The sequence below is a fragment of the Dermacentor silvarum genome, chromosome 2 (assembly GCF_013339745.2).
Source record: "Dermacentor silvarum isolate Dsil-2018 chromosome 2, BIME_Dsil_1.4, whole genome shotgun sequence".
NCBI classification, from domain to species: domain Eukaryota; kingdom Metazoa; phylum Arthropoda; class Arachnida; order Ixodida; family Ixodidae; genus Dermacentor; species Dermacentor silvarum.
Genome location: NC_051155.1, coordinates 175,712,761 through 175,733,627, shown reverse-complemented (window position 1 = coordinate 175,733,627; position 20,867 = coordinate 175,712,761). Strand labels below are relative to the sequence as shown.

Genomic DNA, 20,867 nt, shown 5'->3' with positions numbered 1-20,867 from the left:
AGAAAACGCAAAGTTGCTGACGGCCCAATGCGCTTCGCAAAATATTGTTACGGGGAAAAAGAATTAAGAAATATATTTACAGTGTAGTATTTACAAGAACTGCAGCGGCTGACAAGATCATAGTTAGCTCGCGAAGTTCAGAGCGTCGTCGTCTTCTAAGTCATCTGAAAACGTCTTCTTCGTCGGTCTGTCACCTGACCCCCGGCGGCTGAAGCACCGACCCGGTGCTGGTTAGAAGGCGGTCGAATGATACGGCTTAAGACGCGCTACGTGGACTATATACGTCGGAGCGAGGCTGAGCCACGGTGGGGTCAAGAGGGGCGATATTGTAGGGGACGCCGGTTACTTCACGCAAGACGCGGTGGGCCAGAGTAGCGTGAAAGCAACTTCTCCGAGAGGCCAACGCGTCGCGACGGTGACCAAAGGAGAACCAGGGCGCCCGGTGTGTAGTGGGCGTCACGATGGCGGGTGTCATATAAGCGCCGCTGATTTTCCTGCGAGTCCACAAGTCGACGTCGGGCAATATGGCGTGCCTCTTGTGCCTTGAGTATGGCTTCCCGGGGGTACTCTGATGTAAAATCCATGGAGGCTATCAGAAAGAAGGGTGTCGAAAGGTAGCGTAGGGTCGCGGCCAAACTAGAGGAAGAATGGAGAGAAGCCTGCGGTATCGTGGCGATAAGAATTATAGGCAAAGGTAACGAACAGTAATCCAACGTCCCAGTCGCCATGGTCAGCGGAGACATACATGGACAGCATGTCAGTGAGGGTTCGGTTGAGACGCTCGGTTAGACCATTCGTTTGTGGATGGTAAGCAGTAGCAAGTTTGTGTTTGGTCGCGCACGAGTGTAGAATGTCATTAACAACTTTAGAAAGAAAGTAGCGACCTCGGTCGGTGAGGAGCTGTCGAGGGGCACCGTAGTGAAGCATGACGTTTTCTAGCAGAAAGTCGGCAACATCAGTTGCACAGCTTGGCGGAAGAGCCAGTGGGACTGCGTATTGGGTGGCGTAGTCTGTTGGTACAGCAATCCACTTATTTCCCGAAGCACACGTAGGAAAAGGGCCTAAAAGACCAATGCCTACACGGAAGAATGGCTCTGATGGTACGTGAAGTGGTTGAAGGCGGCCAGCAGGGAATGTTGTCGGCTTTTTTCGTCATTGACAAAGGTCACACGCAGCGATACAATGTCAGACGTCACGGTAAAAACCAGGCCAAAAAAAAAGCGCCGACAAACGTGGTCATAAGTCCGTGACACGCCAAGATGACCGGCAGTCGGCACATCATGAAGCGGGGCGAGAACAGTCTGGCGCAGATGCGCAGGCACAGCTAAGAGTTGGTCAGGGCCGTCAGGGCGCATGCTAGAGCGGTACAATATGCAATCGTGAAGTTCAAACATACGAAGGGAAGGGTTGGGCGTCGTTGAATTCAGCCGTTTGATAAGGTCTTTTAAGAAGTCGTCCCGGCGTTGTCCCGCTCCGATATCGCGAAACGCACTCAAAGAGAGAACGTTGACAGGTATGCCGGCCGTAGAAACGTCAGGTGGGTCGACAGGGTGGCGCGACAAACAGTCCGCATCTTGGTGTAACCGGCCGGTCTTGTATACAAGTGAGTAGTTGTATTCTTTAAGGCGCAGAGCCCAGCGGCCAAGGCGCCCAGAAGGATCTTTCAGGGAAGAAATTCAACAAAGAGCGTGGTGATCAGTGATGACTGTGAATTACCGGCCGTACAAATAGGGGCAGAATTTACTCACTACCCAAACGAGAGCCAGACACTCGCGCTCAGTGATAGAATATTAGCGCTCAGCAGGGGAAACAAGGCAGCTGGCGTAAGCAATAACACGCTCTTGCCCTTGTTGTTTCTGGGCCAGGATAGCTCCAATACCGTGGCCACTGGCATCGGTACGGACTTATGTTGGAGCTGATGCATCAAAGTGGGGAAAGTAAGCAGCCGGATCAGTTCGGTGAAAGCACCAGCTTGCTCACGGCCCCAAATGAAGGCAGCGCCTTTTTATTGAGGAGCTGAGTAAGAGGGCGTGCAACGTCCGCAAAATTGTGGACAAACCGACGGAAGTAGGAGCAGAGGCCCAAGAAGTTGCGAACGTCCTTGGCGCACGTTGGCACGGTAAAGTCCTTCACTGCCCGTATTTTATCTTGATCAGGGCGTACACCAGAAGAATCGACGAGATGTGCGAGCACAGAAATTTCACGACGACCGAAGTGGCATTTGAACGAATTGAGTTATAGCCCCGCCCGACGGAAAACAGATAGGACCATCGATAGGTGTTCGAGGTGCGTCGCAAAAGTCGGAGAAAAAATGATCGCATCATCCAAGTAGCAGAGGCAGATGGACCACTTGAACCCGTGTAGGAGGGCGTCCATCATTCGTTCAAATGGGGCCGGGGCATTACATAACCCGAAAGGCATGACTTTGAACTGATAAAGGCCGTCGGGAGTAATAAAAGCCGTCTTCTCAGGGTCCATATCATCGACGGCAATTTGTAGGTACCCGGAGCGAAGGTCTATGGACGAAAAATATTGTGCTCCATGGAGGCAATCCAGGGCATCGTCAATGCGTGGAAGCGGATAGACGTCCTTCTTGGTTACCTTGTTTAGGTGCCGATAAGCTACGCAAAATCGCCAACTGATGTCCTTTTTTTAAACCAGTACAACAGGGGATGCCCATGGGCTGCAAGAAGGTTCGATGATGCTACGAGAAAGCATCTTATCAACTTCGTGTTGGATGATGTCTCGCTCAGTAGGAGAGACGCGGTAGGGTCGCCGATGGATCGAGCTCGCATCCCCGGTGTTAATGCGATGTTTGACAACAGATGTTCGTCCTATTTTACTACAAAATTAAAATGAAGTGCCTATCATTACCGTTAACCTATTTGTCCGCTTCCATACAACGTCACTAACGTGGCGGCAGTGACCGCACTGAAGTAAATGATAATGGGACGTGGTCGTAACCCAACAGTGGCTCTCTTTGAAACCTCTATCGAAAGGTGCATTTAAACAGGTCGCTGCCGATCATTTAAGGCAACACGCATACGTCCCATAATATTCAAATAAAATAATTTTATATAATCATATGCGATCTTCTATAAACACTCATATGTTGCTGAAGAACTAGTCGCATGAGAAGATTTGATATTGAGGTCACATTTGAATACCTACCGGTAAAAGACAGAGGCATCTCTGGTCACGTAGATGCTCTCATGTAGGATATTACATTAAGCATCAACGAACCTGATTAAATCAGTGCCCTCTTAACACACATTGTATGGAAAAGCATGCCAGTCCACCGATTCCTTCTGAAAAAGCAGTTTCACTTCTCAGATGTTAATATTTTTTCGAGGAACAAAAAAAAAGAACTTATTAACTTTAGTTTAATCAGAGCAGCAATTGTCATGGCAGTTAACAAAGTTCGGACATGTTGTCAAGAGCAACACCTGTATTGGTGAAGAACGTAAAGGTGATCTCGTTTTATCGTCACAGACTATTAAAGCAGAAATTTGGGCTAGTTGGTTGTAACTGAACTTAGACATCATAACAAGCGCTGATGTACGGGAACACAAAGAAGAGACGTCTAGTCTACTTGTCTCTTCTTTGTGTTCCCGTACATCAGCGCTTGTTACGTCTAAATTCTATCGTCACAGCGCTGAATACGCCGGAATATTTATACAGCGACGAGATCAAATGCCCGAAATAGGTATTTAACTGCTGCACGTCGCATGCTCGTATCACGCAAGAAGATGTGTAGCTAGCATAAAAGAAAGATAGCAATAGTGATTGCATACTTTGTGGTATGGTCAAAAGAGAGACAGAGAAAGATAAAGGAAAGGCAGGAGGTTAACCAATTGTCAAAGCAACCGAAATAAATGAGTAACTAAGATGATTGGGGCAGATAGGGCACCGAACTACAGATTGTATCCCAGAGGCCTCTCTAATTCGCGAAGGATAAAGTGCAAGATGCCACGATACAGTCACATGAGGCGCATTTCTGACTAACCCCGTGCTCTCCTTGTACTCCCGACCTCACCGCAGTGACCGCGCACGGACGACCAACAACTGCTTGGGCGACTGCGTCACCTGTGCGGTGGTGGATCACATCTGTTTCCGGAAGAAGGCGTCCGAGCTAAGTGAGGTGGTCGTCGTGTACGACGAAGCCAGCGAGAAACTGCAGGACTCGACCTTGTGAAGATCGAACACCGCGCGAACACCGCGACACTGTCGCCCGCTGAGTTGTGTTTTCTCTACCCAGTTGTTATCGTCACCATTATAAAAATTTATAGCAACCGTTCATAGACACCTTGCATAGTTCTTTATTTTCACTTGAATTCGTCTTTCGTGTGTAGATATTATGTGAACATTCTATGAACTAGAGTGTCTCTACTTGTCCGTGTTGGTACTGTTGCTCGCGGAACATTGGAGCCGTAGGCGTGAGTAGGAGCGCTCCCGTTTCTCTCTCTCTCTCTCTCTCTCTCTCTCTCTATCGTAGCGCCAGTCTTGTGCTTGTTTGTTCAACCACAAGGCGTCGGGGCTTTTCTTTCTCGTTGTTCTTGGGGGAAAATACAGCCATTATTCATTCTCACTCTGCTCTGCCGTAGCTAACAGCAGCTATGCTGCTACATCTATGTAGTTACTAGAGTAGACGCTGTCCAACTGCGCCTGTTTTATGCTTTCGAAACATGGTTTCTGCAAGTTTCGGCCTGCTTGTGTCCGCCACTAACGTATATGGCGCTCGCAGAAGTGTACGTTCGCAGCATTTTTGTAGACGTGTTGTACCCTTATAGTGCCGCTGGGAAAATAACAGACAGTCCACGACTCCTTGTACACATCTGAGACGATTTATTGTCGGTAATGAATGAGGAACAATGTGGTGTCTCGCAGTGCTCACAATGAACGAACAAGGCTCCCTTCATGACTGATATTTACATTTTTTCATACAAACCATTTCATCTGGGATTCATTTGGGACAGCCAAACCTGTCTATACATTTTCTCAACTCTTACATATGAGCACGCCGTATCGCCGTGCGCTGGGCAGTACAGTTAGGAAGCTTCGATGCGATGGTGCGCCCCTGAGGTTTACATAGAGTGGTCTGTATGACAAAAGTGACAACAATCAGTCATCCATACATCACAGTGCGTCGGCAAGCCTTGGTGTGTCGTCCAGAAAGGCATAGTGGACTTGCACGAGCACGCACTGCGTCGCTAGGTAAAACCGAGTCGCCGCACAATCACAAAATGCAAGTGTCACGCGCAGGCAATCTCACACGTTAACCTATGCGCGGGTCGATCAAGCGTCCTTCGTTGAACTTTCGACACACAGAGTTAAGCAGCGGATTCTTCACGCCACAGACACCATTGAAGTCATCCATGTCGATGTTGAACACCATCACGCCTCCGTAGTCCTGTTCGAGCACGAAGTCCACCTGTAAAGAGCAGCGCCTGTGAGACATCTCTTGTTTTGTGAAAGGTGTGTCACATGTTCATGAAAGTTGCTCAAGCCATAACCGCGCCCGAGCTCAACATCGTGTATTTAGAGAACACGCAGTGTGTGCATGTGTGTATGTTTGTGTGGACAGGCGTTGCGAGCATGTGAGGTGTGAGCTAAGCCCTTACAAACATCGGCAATGCAGAGAGCAAATGCTCAAATATAACTCGGCAACACATAACACATCGCGTTTATACGGAAAGCTTTCAGCTGCGCATTCTTTAGCGCCACGGAACGACCAAAGAAGGACATCCGTCATAACAGAGGCAATAGCCCTGGCCTCGTTAATGTTTTGCAACAAAAAAATTGCCTGCTCGACTCCCTATGTCTACGCAAGTCAATATTCCGGAGCACTTCACGACTCTGTATGCGAAAGCGAGGATGTTTGGCTTTAACTTTCACGAAGCGAGCTCACCACTATCGCAAAGTCTGACCGTGGTAAATATTTGTGTAGAGTGAAGAGCAAGAACAACATATGCGCACGTACCTTTGCAGAGATACTCTCCTCGTCTTCGTATCCGACCCACTGGTCACCGCGATAGGCGTAAGGACACTGGCCAACCTCGTCGTATTCCCGTCTCCAGGACAGCATCGTGATGTCCATGCAAACCTGCGCAATTGGATGGCACAACTTCAGTAGTGTTACCCTGTGGCAAGGCAACGCATAAGGCTTCCAGATCGCTTCACCGTCAATAAGTGAGCTTCAAGAATTCAAAGCCTTGGTCCCTGTACCACCCCGCATACCGCTATAGTGTTCAGTGTGGAGTAGTGGACATGCTCGCCGTGAACAGCAGAAACTGACTCTATTTTCGGCCTTAGGAGCGTAGCTCTCTCATTGCACGTCTGCCACAAAAAAAAAAGAAGAAAAAAAAAGGGGGGGGGGGGGGGGGGGTTGGTGGTGGCATTGCCTCTATTGGTGCAATTACAAAATACGCAAGCGTTTTAAAGCACGGGTTTCCCCACGATAAGCTTACCTCCCACCGTTCAGCGTGCGCTGAGCCTGCGTCAGTGGGCTTTACACATACCAATAGCCCCCGGCGCATAACGTTTCGCCATCTCGACAGGAAATTGACTTCCTCTCGGTGGCGCTTTCTTTTTCTTTCTTTTTCTTATTTTTCTTTAGGACGCAGGGCAATATACGATGGCCTTGTGCCATTGTGCAGAGAGAGAGAGAGATTGCGACCGCACACCTCTGAGACAATCCATTTAGTTATTAGTCGAGTTTCTTACCTTCCGACTTTATTGTTGTATTCTGTTAATCTCTCCGCCTTCTTTCTGCTTCGTTTCGTTCCAGTTCTTATTCTAGGCTTCTGTGTATTCGCGAGTATTGGACAAGGAAACAGATGCTATTGCATTTAACGGGGCTTAACGATATTCTGCACCTCCTAACGTTTCCAACTGTTACCTTAATAAAAGCATGTACTCTGCTCATGATCACATCACACTATGTGCCTTAGTATGTGACGAAAGAGGGGGAAAACCCTACATTACGCATGAACAGTTATGTTCACTCCAATCTGTCCACTTCTGATATCAATCTTGCAAAAACACTACGACATAAAGAGGTCCTCGCCTGCTCGTAATGTCAGAGATGCGGCTCTGGAGTGTCAACTAGTTGCACCTCCTTCCATTTAATCCGTCGTGCGATATGATTGCCAAGGGGTACAGCTTCATTTAAGAGTGTAATCACACTTTCACTCTCTATTCTCAATGAAGGATATCGTCGTTCATAAGGAGAAATTATGCACATTAGTATGGTGTCATCGAACTAACTCCAGATTAGGCAATTTTGCGACTCCTAACACCTCCCGCTCTCCCTTTCCTATGAACTACCACCTTTCACTGTGAATAAAAAATCACGGCAGAATCCATCTCGTGATCACCATCGACGCTAACGCGATTAGCATTCACGCAATGTAGCGACACGCCGTACTGCCGATGGTATGACAACGGATGCGTGGCAACGGCAGCCTGATGACAACGTAATCACGGCAACGGCATGACAACGGCGGGATGATCACGATTGAATGACGACAGCATGATTGCTCTAGAATGGCGGATAAGGAATGACGTCAATGTAACGACGAAAGCAGTATGGCGACGACATGCATGATGACAATGGGATAGCGTTCCTGAAGTGATGACGATGGTAAACCAACAGCGTGGCAATGATGGCCTGATGACGACGGCGTGTCGAGAGTCGGGTGACAAAGCTGGAATGAGAATGACGGCGCAACGACCACGATGGCATCGCGACCTCGATCACATACCTATAGTGGTCCATGCTATTAGACAACTTGGAGCACTCGGTCCGTGTAGAAGGCGTGACGATGGTCAGATGGCGCAGCTGGAGTGATGACGATGGAACGATCACGATGGCATATCGACCCCGAGCAAATATACCCAATGGCAAAAGCTGGTAGGCCAATTGGGCCACTGAGTCGGCGTAGATAGATAGATAGATAGATAGATAGATAGATAGATAGATAGATAGATAGATAGATAGATAGATAGATAGATAGATAGATAGATAGATAGATAGATAGATAGATAGATAGATAGATAGATAGATAGATAGATAGATAGATAGATAGATAGATAGATAGATAGATAGATAGATAGATAGATAGATAGATAGATAGATAGATAGATAGATAGATAGATAGATAGATAGATAGATAGATAGATAGATAGATAGATAGATAGATAGATAGATAGATAGATAGATAGATAGATAGATAGATAGATAGATAGATAGGCTCAAACCGATTGGTGTAGGCAATCTTCGCGTTGTCGCTTGTTCCACGATGCAGCCAAGACGCTTCATCACGCACACGACACCTTAGGTGGCAGCGAGCACACGCGCGCTTACCTCGTAGTAGGCGAGTATCTCGTCCGACATGACGTACGGCCCCGGTACGGCGTGTACGTCTCGTCGCGTGGGCGCGGCGAGCGCATGTCGGCGTGGGTCTTGTAGCGTGTAGCTGCGCCCGTAGAAGGGAATGCCTAGCATCAACTTCTTCTTGGGTGCGCCCAGCTTCACCAGGCGGTTCAGGCCGTCCTCCTGCAGGGGCGGGAGCGAGACGAACGAGATAGAGAGATGCAAAATTTCAGTCATTCACGTACACCTGCATGTCGTACGTCTGTCATGCGAGTACGAAAAGATCAAAGAAATGCTCATTATCATTTCTTCATTCATGATCATTAATAATCATTAACATTACTCTACGATAGACATTTGTGAATTCTTAACTTAATATAACTTCGATTGCAAGTTGACGTTTTTGCGCTACTGTGCACATTTCAGATAAGACTCACAATAGAGGTATTATTGCTTATGAAACAGCAGAAACATGAAAACCTCACTGGCCTAAACTCTTCTTAAATGGAAACACGAAAATGTGTATCTTTGTAACGGCTACCGTTACAACAGTGTGCTACGGTGAGGTCCAGGCGTAGGAGTCGTGGGAAATAACCAAAAAACAAAATGTGGACTGTGACTCAGACAGGCGTACCGCGTTGAGAGATGCGTATGGTCCCCTGTCGAAACAGCGCCTCCTGAGTGGGCTGTGTACGTCCGTGTAGCCCGTCCACGTGCCACGAAGGTCGTGCGTGAACACGTTGAACCAGTCCACGTACCTGTGGCAGATCGGGGCACAATCAGGCGAGAAAGGTTCCCTACTCACGCAATCAATCAGATTATGTGTCTTCCGAGTGTGAGAAACAGCAAGAAGCAAGTTTCGTTCCGTAAACTGCATACACGAGATTATGGTTTGTGTGCAGCACACTGTAAATTCAACGCTCAAAAGGCGAAGATATACAGAGAAAAGAGACGGAGAACTCGCGGCATCCACGTTCACAGGTTGACGACCTGCAACTTGATGACGTCTTGACGTCTTGTCGGTTGTTTCGTTGCGCCTGTCATATATGGTATTATCAAACATTGGTCCAGCGCACAAATAAAACCGGGCGAGCAGATAAAGACAGCAAGAACGCTGGTAGACGCCAGTTGCCTTTCCCTGCTCGTCCGTGTTTGTTTGTGCGCTCGAACTATGTTTCATATTGCTATTCACAACCAACTAGCTCAGCTGGCTACGCTTAGTGTCGTATATGGTTCTGCAGATTGCGCCGGTCGGTGTGAGTTAATACACGCTTACGATGCTTACGACTTTTTCTGTTTAAAATATTTCACCCGCTAGCATTAGGACGCAGTGAAGGCTATTTTGCAAAAATATTCTTGTGAAAACTAAAACTTGTCCGCCACCTCCCTCCCCCCCCCCCCCCCGCCTTCACCACGCTAAGAAGATGCAACGTTTGCTAGGATAGGATAGGAATAAACTTTATTTGTCCAACGGTTATGGCTGTTGGTGCCCGGGTTTGCTAGAGCTCTCCTTGCTCGCTTCAAGTTACGAAGGTATTCACACCCACCTTGATGTTGCGTAAACACATGCGTCATTTGATTAGAAACTTGCGGACGCTTACCTCGAGAGAGCCGCCACGTTGTAACCGGTCTTCAGGAGCATTGGGTCAATTGGAATAGTCGTTGAGAGCATGAAGTCGTACTTCTGGAATTCAGACCTGAGTTCCTGCAAAAGTCAGAATGCAAATTTCAAACGTTATCCACAGCTCCGTCTCTAGAGGAGCATATCTAACTGGCTTCGTCTATGCTCTATGCTCCTGCTATCACTTTCTGTTACATACCAGCCAGCGTACTTAAGATATGTGTAGATATTAAGAAACAAAATTTCACGGTACTGCGTTAAACACTTCCGCAGCTAACTACTTGTCTAGTCTGCTAAACATCTATCTATCGATCTATCTATCTATCTATCTATCTATCTATCTATCTATCTATCTATCTAGCCATATATATGCTTATCTATCTTGCATGCTTCTTGACATTGCTTCCCCAATTGATGTACTTTGGCAGTGTTGATCTCAAAAGGGATATGCACAAGTGACCTCAGTACTATCCGACGCTCGAAGTTCGCAATATTGGGGAACTTTTACTTTCGCTTTCAGCACAGAGAAAACTTGAAATGTATGCGCAGAAGAGCACATGTGATAACAACACGCTAGGTGACAAAACAAAAACGAACAGAGAACTTCCAGAGCAGTCCCACCAAACGCGGCACGCAGTGTTCTGGTACATTTAGCCCACACGCACCTTCATAACGAGCACAAAGTTTTCCTTGTCACCGTGGTTGCCTCCGCGCACCATCGTACCCGGATACTGCCAGGATATGTCCAGGCCGTCGAAGCCGTACTGACGCATCCAGCGCACCGCACTCTTCACGAACCTCCGCCTGCGAGGAAGATTACGAGGACAAGAAGACGAATGATGCGTGCTTCAGCAGTGCTTCGTCATCAGAAGCATCATCATCATCATCCCATTTATGTTCACTTTAGCATGGATGTCCCTCCCAGTGATCTCCAAGTATCCCTTTCCCGATGCGGCCGTCTCAATCCCATTGATCTAATCGTTGCGTCTAATACCTTGAAGCGCCGAACTGCGTTTCCCTTCTACTGACACCTAAAATGTTGCGACAGTAATTCACTTGTCACGTGCTCTGCGCATCACGTGACATTTCAATCCCCACTTATGCCTATTATCTTCAACTAAAATATTAGCTACCCGCCTATTGCTCTTTGAATAGTTAGTTTATAGCCCTTACAAGCAAACCGTCCTGCAATAGAATTATTTGTGGAAGCCGAGGCCTTTACATTCGAATCTGTGACGTATTAAAGTTTACCTACTTCAAAGTTCTTCCAACATTACTAAAAGCTATCTTCCCCACGTGCGTCATATGTTGCTGTCTTTGGCAAGCCCAAAGTTGGATGAGTATGCCTTACCTTAGTTTCTAGTTTGTTTGTTTTTACTCTCCATGCATGTTTAGGCCCGTACGTTAAGACTGCCCTGATTATAGACTTTTCGTCTCTCTAATTCCGTAAAGCATCACCCAGAGGGCTAACGTGCTTTGAGTTGTCATTGTCCTCTATTCACCAAGGACTCCCTCCAACGTGAAAATTTCGTCATATCTGGGAGGATCCGTTCAGCACGGCGAGGTTGGAACATCTTTGGTCCGAAATAGATATCATATTCTCAGATCTGTTTAAACTTCTAAGATTCTCTCTTGGAAATTTAAGCTTATTTTTCTTTAGCAGCTTCAGCTTTCTTTCTCTAATAAATAGTGTCGTGGTGCACTATACTAAATTAATACGCGCAGATTTGGCTTCATTTATGAGGTAGGAGAAGGTAACGTTCAGTTTTGTGGGGCTAAGGTAGTTAAATGGGCCGTAGGCCATATTGTAGCAGATAGGTCAGCGTAACGAACCTGAACTCGTTTGTGATCTGTAATTTTCAAGCTTGACAAGACAAATTGGAATGAGATGAGTTCCTCCATTGCCGAATGCGTTGAAATTTTCAACTGGTGACTTTAAGTGAAGGTAAGTAGAAAGTACGATTAAATGATTACAGCTGGAGAGGTTGGATGCAGCACGCCTCCGGCTGCTCAATTTAACTTATACGGAATACATAAATTTGCATAAATAAATCAAAATGAAATAATAGTAATTGTAATAATAGTAAAGGCAGAAAATCATGCTTAATATTTTAGACCCTAGTAGCAAAGACGTACATCACTGCCAGTAAAAGTTGCGAAAGCTGCGCGTTTCTCACGAGGCGTAATCGTAACCGGCTTTGGAGGATGGCGCAAGAATAAAATTGCGAAGCATCTTATGATTCAGGGAGCACAAAAAATACCCAGCCATAATGCAGCCAGGAAGCAATAATGCATCCTTCCATGTGCACTTAATGTATCTCACCTGCTTACACTGTGGCTGACCATGCGTGAGAACACGCTGTGTCCATACTCCCAGCCTCCGACAGAAATGAGCGTCTTTACATGCGAGTACTTCTTCTTTATTGACGTGAACTCCTGGTACAGGCCTGCGAGAAAGAAGGGAACAGAATGTCAAACACATTTGCTACTTATTCGTCACAGCATATCCTAAGGCTTTTGCTTTTGTGCTCTCGACAAATGGACTAAAGCTCGTGTAGAGGTTGACTGAAACATGTGGCCCGACCTCTTCGAACTGAAGAAGCGTTGAGAGCTTCGATAAGGCAGTCTGCGCGGTTTCTCTGGCCTAAAGTTTATGCATAAAGGGACGAGTGCTAAACTGGCGACCACCTTTCTGTGGAAGGAAAAGCTACGGAGGCGGAGCTAGTGCACTTGTATCACTGCGCGAGTAGTCTGCACTTACATGGCATCGCTTTGTGACACCTCTGTTTTTTTGTTTTTTTCTTCTCGGAGCAGCGCCATCTGTACTGAAGCATATAGGGCGCATGGGCGCGTGCCGAAGGAAGAATTGGTTTTGCTGCCGCGTTGGGATGGGGACACTCTTTTATTACTCAGTGGCCAATATCGGAGCGTATAGCTTACTTGAAAACATGCAATAAAAACGCTGTTCAAGATTTTAACTAGAATTGTCCTAAGTTATCCATTTATACTCGTACAAGAAACTACATCCAACAGCGCCATCATACGTGCGCTCCGGTTCTATAGCTTTGACTGCATAGCCGCAGAAAGTTGTCCGCATGCATAGCAACTGCCTTTGATGTAGTAACCACCCTGCCCTAGCTTTAACTTCACCTTCAAGAGTTCTCATACTGCTCCATTGTGTGCGTTCACCCCGCAGCTGGACACATGGAGAAAAATCGCAATCCACCTGGAAGTAGAAGAACTCTGCAAGGTGGAGTTCTTCTACTTCCACGTTGCAGTAGCTACAAATGCAGAAGCATTTGACAGCGCTCCATTTGCTCTTGAATTCTAACGTTCAACTTTCGAAATTCGGAAGACGTTGCATAAAAATTGCGCGAGCGGACGTACCAGTGTTGTTGAGGTAGGTCGACATGCTGGACTCCATCTCGAATGTCTCGGAGTTGATGGTGACGAAGGCCAGGGTGACGTAGTTGCACAGGTGTCCAGGTATGTCCGAGACCCGGTAATCCATCGGGCTCGGCCGCGACATGGCCTCGCCATAGTAGTAACACACCACGGGTTTCTTCTCATCATCATCTTCTTCCGAGAAGACACAGAAAGAGAAAGGACACCCGAAGAGAAAGTCTTTACGAAATATATAGCTCTACTGATTCTAAGGCAGAAATTACGACATTGCTCAAAGTGAGCTTCAAAATACTTTGGTATGGTTTAAAGAAAAAAAACTTGTTTTAAAAAGCCGGCAGATCCCACGCTCTGTGGGAATCGATGTTGTGCGAAGCAGTATGCGGGGAGCCTACCAAGTTAACAAAGCGGCCATGAGAGCATAAATTAAGACGTAGGTGGCTGTTTCATGACCTACATGACACGCATGTCATGACATTCGTCATGAGTCCTCAGGAGTCCCTTAGCTACACCTAAGAGTCCTTAAGGCGAAGCCTTAGTCATGCTCATGACTATGACTTCGACCATCAACCTTTAGCCTTTTCCTTCACTTAGTACCACATCCGGACCCATTCCATTGGTTTTTGAGTGTTTAATCTTTTTTCGCTGAGTCATGCTCATGACTATGACTTCTACCACCATCCTTTAGTGTTTCCTTAGTAGCCAGTGGTTTTTGAGTGTTAATATTTTTTCGCTGAGTCATTGTCATTTTTGCTCAGTCATGGTCAAGTCTATGACTTCTGCCATCCTCCTTTACTGTTTTTTTTAACACGAAAGTGTTTTATGCCGGGGTCCACCAAGACTTCACTGACGTATTTCCGTCACGGAAATACGTCACACGAACATACACGAACATAATACAAAGAAAGAAACCAGAAGAAAAAGTTCCACAAACATGCAAAATTTGGAAATCGAACCCACGACCTCTCGGTCCGCGACGATAAATCGCCGAGCGTTTAACCCATTGCGCCACAAACGCATTTGCAGAGAGCTACACAGACGCGCCTTATATATCTAACACTCCTCCGTGTACCCGCGCTCTTGCTCGGGGCGGTGCCGCCGCCTACGAGCAGAAAAGAGAAGTACTGCATTATGACACTAACGCGCACCGACAATGAACGCTTCGGTGGTCTCAGCACTACGACGCCTCGATGCCAGCATTCGAAGGGACGCTGGCATCAAGAAGCACTACCAACGCCACCTAGGTGGCGTTCACCGTACTCAGCACAGCGGAGCGTGGCCTCCGCAATTAGCTCTGAAAATGTTTCTGAAGTTGATCGCGGAGGCTGCAATTACGACGCGCTGTACGCGCTGATTTGACTCGGTGACGATTCAGTTACGTGCTTTGTCTTGCGCGTTGTATTAGTGTGTCAGTTACGTGCTTCGTCTTTCGCGTTGTGCTAGCGTGTGCAGCGTAGTGCAGCTTCCATATGCACGACGGTTGCTCATGGTCATCGACGTTGGTAGTCGTGATGGAGGAGACGTGCCACCAGGCGTCAGCGTGGGTGCATCAACGCCTAAGGGCGCTTTAGCCACAAAACACCAATAGACATTATATATCAATGTGCAATAAACATTACACTACTTCTGTGAAGACACGTTTCACTTTCGTGTTCTATACCGATTCCTATATAAGAGGGATCAACCACATTTTTTTTTTAATGTTAACTTATTTCGCTGAGTCGCTGTCATTTTTACTGAGTGATGCTCATGACTTCTACCATTATTTCCTTCACTTAGTACCTATGTCAGAACCCATTTGAGTGGTTCTTGAGTGTTAATCTTTTTTTGCTGAGTAATGCTCATGACTGACTTTTACCATTATTCTTTAGCGTTTCCATCACTTAGTACCCACGTCAGAACCCATTTCAGTTGTTTCTGAGTGTTAGTTTTTTCGCTCAGTCATTGTCATTTTTGCTGAGTCATGCTCATGACTATGACTTCCACGTTCCTTCATTGTCCACGTCAGAATTAATTTGAGCGGTTTTTGAGTGTTAATCATTTTTCGCTGAGTCATTGTCATTTTTGCTCTGTCATGGTCATGACTTTTACCATTATCCTTTAGCGTTGCCTTCACTTAGCACCCCCGTCGGAACCCATTTCAGTGGTTTTGAGTGTTAATGTTTCTTTCGATGGTGTCATTGTCATTTTAGGCGGCTGCTTTATGGCCTACATGACATGCATGTCATGAACTATCATTTATGTTCGTCATACATGTTATCATACTATGGCCATTTCGCTACCTACCAAGTTAACGAAACGACCATGAGAGCACCAAGACGTAGGCAGCTGTTTCATGACCTACATAACACACATGTCATAATATTCATGACATGCATGTCATGACCTATCATTTATGTTCGTCATACACTGTTGTCATAGTGTGCCAATTTTGGTAAATACCAAGTTAACGATACGACCATGAGCGCACCAAGACGTAAGCGGCTAGATACGCGTAGATAGATACTGTCAAAGTGGCAAATGTTCGCCAAGAAATGCTTTGTATTTAATAACAAAAAGGCCCAAGTCCTAAGACATGCAACTTGTTTCTCGGACACACATCAGTCAAACAAATTAGCAGTCATAAATATCTAGAAATAAATATCCACTCGTCACTACACTGGGGATCACATATTGGACAAGTAACTAAAAATTGGTTCCTGGTTATCATACCTTATAGAAGGTAGACGGACAATTCCATGCTCAAACATTACGTCTCATTTATCTCAGCATTTTTCATCGCCATTTAACATACTGTATGGAATCAAGGGGTTTCGCCTAGGCCTTGTACTACACACCTCTGATCAAAATTCAAAAACGTGCTGTGAAACTAATTGTACCGGCAACCAAGGACGCGCCTTCTGTACAGATTTTTGCAGAGTTAAGCACAATGTCATTTATCCAAGCTGAGACTACTGCACAGCTGTCTTCATCCATATAATACTAAACACAAACAAGCCAGATATTTCATTAATATCTCGCCCGCCTACAAGGATATTAGGAAGGCTAAACATTATTACAAAGTCAATTTGCCAGAAGCTCATAATGTATGCGGTAACCGCTCCCTATCATTTGTCGCTGCAAAACTTTCTACTGAAATACCCTGCATCATTCAAAAAAATTTACAAACATTGCACTATCATTAAATTTTCCCAGTAAAGCAGGAATATGACATTGCCTATTATTGCTTTGGATTGTATTTTATCTTTATTTTTATGTTATGGATCCAGAACTAGCAACGTAGGCTAACGATCCAGATGATACTGTCAACTCTATTAGACTATGCCTGAATAAAGTGTTTCTTCTATTCTTCGCAAAACGCACACAGTCATGTTGCACATTGTGCTGACTAACATGATAATAAACACAGTGACACTCACTATAATTGTGAACGAGGCTCCCACACCAGGGCCGTAACATCTTTCGCATCTGTTATGTCGACCTTCTAGACTTATACCTGTTGTCAACGTCTACTATATGGACATATTCAAAGAGCCTGAAATATTCGGGATCCGTATTCGCAGAACTCCTTTTGCGTATGACCACTCCCTGGCAGGTGTTCGGCGACCACTTTTATGATATCTATCAGCGTGATAACGACCGCGGCGATGACCAATTTCAAGACAGCCCTTGCGTGAGAAACTATTCCTGAATAAAGGCCCATGAATTCCTTAGCTACGCTACTGTATGTGTGTGGATTTCATTGTTATTTACTCGACGGAAAATTTTAATATAATCTATTTTCTTTCCAAGTAGCGACGACCTCCGCTTTAGCGTCTTCTGGAGTTCTGAGGTTTGGTTGGACACGGATGCTCGCGGGTCAGCATGTTTCGGCTAAGTAGTCCTGCGTAGTTTCTGAGAAGGGACGATCCCCAGGTTCGTGGAAAGCGTCTAGTTCGGAAACACCGGCACGTACGACATCGGAGCGGTAAATTACCGTGCGATTAGGTGACCGGCGGAAGCGTCACCACCGTTTCCTTAAGAAGTGAAATTTTGCAGATGATGCTCCAGGACTTACCAGCCCGTGCGCTCAACAGCTGCACAGCGCATAGAACCAGGAATGCTTTGCCGCCACATCTTGTTGGCACCGTTTGTTCTCCAAGCCTGGATGGAACCAACACAAGATACGGAGACAACAGTACATTATCAAACAGTGGCAACAGCACCGACTCCGTCTCTATAGCCGATGAGCAATCAATGGGGGAACCCGAGTGCCCCTATAGAAAGGGCCCTTCCGCGAGCAGAATTGCTACTTCCCATCATCCATGGAACAACCGGCGCCTTCTTTCTGACTCGTCAACCTCACCATGCAATTCTTTTATTTTGCAAACGTTGAAATAACCCTCTTTTTGCCCCCCCTCTTATATACTTCTGCTTGAGCAAGACAGAAGTATATAACACATTTTGGGCTGGTTTGTTCCTGGCTTATAGAAATAATTCATGGGAAGGATACCCTACTAGTGATCAAGTGAGCTGCCCAATCCGTTGTCAAGCAAGGTAAGGCCAGGCCGCTCCCTCGACTCACTTGTGCAGCTGTATGTTTGTCGCGTTAAGCAGCTATGTACTCGTACCTTCAAAATTAGGAGCCGCTTCCTTGGTCGATCACTTCCAGTGATACCTACGACAGCGCGACTCGAATGCCTTAAGAACTAGCCAACGCGGACGTGACGAAGTTAAGCTCCCGGGCGGGCGCCTTTTCCGTCAATGTTACTTGCGCGTGATACACAAATGCATGCATTTCGCAGGAAATCAGTTCAACGTAAACAATCGCTAGCCGGTACATCAGGAAGAGAGGGCGCCGGGTGGTACGTTAGGTAAATTTGAAATGAATTGACCAGGCATGCGGTCGTAAAAGTCTACAAGCAAGGCGCCTTCGTGGCCTTTTTCTGTTAAGCCCCTCCAAGAACATTGAAAAAAAAATAGTCACTCACGGTATGCTTCATTTATCGTTATTCACAATGCCACCGATCTGTGCCGCTGTAATTGGTTATATTTGAATAAATTTGTCCGGCCGACAATCGCCATGGGAAAATTCCTAACAGTAAAGTGCTAGTTCTCATGGACCGTGATGACCAATCGAGTGCCTCTTATGGTCCCTTGGAGCCTCTGATTCCACGGGAAACTCACACTTCGATTTCCTGACCCAAGCACTTTCCTTTTCGTTTTGTTCTTCGGTAAGGGCAAGGACGGTAGATGCTTATCTTGTTTAGCATCGAAAAGAAACTTGCACGATGTAAAATAAAAATAACCCTGTAAGAGATGAAGGTCAGTCTGCTATAGTTGTTCGCTCGCAATCTGGGACTGGCAGGTTTTACAAGAACCAAGTTGAAGCTTCACTACAAATTCATTGATAAGAGTACGGCGCAGATGGCCAAATGTGATACCAATACACGCGTAACGAAATGCCGTGTGTGCTCTTTCATCTGACAAGCGTTTAGGCAAACTAAATATGGCGCGCGTTATTCAGCGCAGAAACCGTTGCAGGGCAGCAAAGCATCTCTGGAGGACCTCAGTCATTTACTCTGCTAAGCTTTCAGCAGTTTCGCATTATCGTCTCGACTCCTCGTCTCTGAATCGTCTCTACAACAGCTTACTCCCGTGATAACAGTTAACAAGCTCTTCTAGTATAATATTCTCGCATTGACCACATCAGGAAAAAGCAAGAATCACCCACGCGCACGTACGAACGAAGCATGATCATTCTCGTTTAGTGAAACACGCTGAAAGCTGGCATTAGTCACTCCGGACGACCGCGCAGAAGTCATTAGTGTCTGGAAATCGTTCGGGCATTCCGCGTACTTAGCAGGCACTCTGCTCGTGTAAGAGCTTTCTGGTTGGGAGCGCTTGTTCAAGGGCCCTCCCAGTGGTTGGTCAGAAAAAAACGAGAACACACGCCTGAAAAGATTTCGCCACTTCGTCACATAACGGAAACGAACAACAAAGCAGTTGTTATCGCAATGATTTTAGTGAAATTGCAGAAGGCGCGGACGAAGAAAGGATATCTGTTTCCGCAACACTTGGTCAGTCTCCAGCTGTGGTTATGTGCCCTAAGCAATAAACAAAGGAAAAAGCTACAACGCAAGTAACACAACGCTGTCCCGTTTTCGGCGCTTTGTAGTGATTCCATACAAAGACAAAGCCGTTTTCTTAATCTGCAATATCTTCATGCTGAACGTTCTGCATTCTTCCATTGTGGCATAGTTTGCACAAGTCTACATGAAAACAAAATGCGCTGACATTTATCACGGTAGCGGAATTTTCTCGGCTCATTTTCATTAGCACTCTACAAGCACGACGGAAAGAGCTGCTCGCAATGCTGATAAACAAGCTGAGATTTCATTTGCACCATATTTCATGGATGCTTCAGTTTGTTCAGCTCATGCTGACCGTTGATCACATCAGAGAAGCTCGAGTGCCGGGTCACCAAGGCTCTGTCTGATAACAACAATTCGGCCACCACGATGTAATAGTTTGACAACTCAACGTTTCACATAGCAATAAGGTGTCCACTTCAAAACAAGCTATAATACTGAATACTGAACCCTACTCAATTCTCTATATTTCCTTCTAATTGCACTAAGGCTTAACGAGGTTTCTAACGAACCCTCGGCAAAACACAGGCCTTGATCTTCGACCATGAAATGTAACATCAAAGATGTGCGCGCACTCTCGATTCCAGTCCCCTTCGTTTAATGTACGGTTTTCACTGCCCTTCTAATACTTTCACCGAAAAGAATGCAATCTTATTTATTTGTGAAGGGTTAATTTACGCAGCTCACTTGTATAGATCTAGATATAGATATACGTATAGATATAGAGGGTGTAGAATGTATAGATATAGAGGGTATAGATCTCTCTCACTAAAAGAAAAAGAAAAGAAACAGCAACACCATTGGCAACCTTACAGATCGAATGACATTGTACTTTTCCACTTTCTCATCTGCAGACGCACACACTGTGCAAGAGCAGCGGGAACACAAGCACGCGCTGGCTTCAAACCTCGGTCGGCGCACTCACCCCTGAGCGGATGCTCCTTGCCTTTGGGTACGAGCTATGCAGCGCCCGTCTGTACGCCGTCGCCGTCGAACGTTTGATGCCGGCGAAGCGAGAGGCGCGCGACCGCGTCGAACGAATGGCCCGAAGGTGTTGTCGGTCGGGCGGGCGATCCGCTTCAGGTGCTCGGCTAAACGGTTTCGGAAAGCCCGACCGAAGGGCGCGGACTAATATAGGGCCTCTTCCTCCATCCTTCTTTCCACCGTATGCCACCGCCTCGTGTGAAAGGGAAAAGCCGCAGAACCCCCCCCCCCCCCCCCCCGCCTTTGCCCCCGCCATTGCCCCTTGAGCTACCCGGTGCAACACTCCCAGTGTAATCCGGTCCGGCAGAGGAGCGGCCCAGTGGTCGTCGTGATTAGGCAGGGCCTTCTCCACGAT

At 46.4% G+C, this 20,867-nt stretch overlaps 2 protein-coding genes across 3 annotated transcripts in view; one reads left to right on the top strand and one right to left on the bottom strand.

Annotated features, from left to right (window-relative positions):
• Positions 1 to 4,299, top strand: part of LOC119442189 (putative sodium-dependent excitatory amino acid transporter glt-6) — a 120,128-nt gene extending 115,829 nt beyond the window's left edge. For both annotated transcript variants that reach the window (XM_037706959.2, XM_037706960.2), the window contains exon 10: positions 4,042 to 4,299. In XM_037706959.2, coding sequence (XP_037562887.1) covers positions 4,042 to 4,195 — 154 coding nt within the window. In that variant the 3' untranslated portion in view covers positions 4,196 to 4,299. The remainder of the gene's footprint in view (positions 1 to 4,041) is intronic.
• Positions 4,300 to 4,447: 148 nt separating this feature from the next.
• Positions 4,448 to 20,613, bottom strand: LOC119442188 (endochitinase). Its single transcript, XM_037706961.2, has 10 exons — positions 20,454 to 20,613; positions 17,455 to 17,540; positions 13,383 to 13,571; positions 12,319 to 12,442; positions 10,661 to 10,799; positions 9,976 to 10,079; positions 9,009 to 9,132; positions 8,366 to 8,557; positions 5,981 to 6,103; positions 4,448 to 5,431 (listed from the first exon to the last, which is right to left on the bottom strand). Exons 3-10 carry the CDS (start codon positions 13,522 to 13,524, stop codon positions 5,276 to 5,278), a joined length of 1,104 nt encoding a protein of 367 aa, XP_037562889.1. The 5' UTR covers positions 13,525 to 13,571; positions 17,455 to 17,540; positions 20,454 to 20,613; the 3' UTR covers positions 4,448 to 5,275.
• Between the last annotated feature and the right edge of the window lie 254 nt (positions 20,614 to 20,867).

Coding starts and splice junctions, on each gene's coding strand:
- LOC119442188 (XM_037706961.2), bottom strand. CDS start 13,524: ATGTCGCGGCCGAGCCCGATGGATTACCGGGTCTCGGACATACCTGGA. Junction 10,800..12,318: donor GTCAGCCACAGTGTAAGCAG/GTGAGATACATT, acceptor TCTTCCTCGCAG/GCGGAGGTTCGTGAAGAGTG. Junction 8,558..9,008: donor CATACGCATCTCTCAACGCG/GTACGCCTGTCT, acceptor CCGCCCCTGCAG/GAGGACGGCCTGAACCGCCT.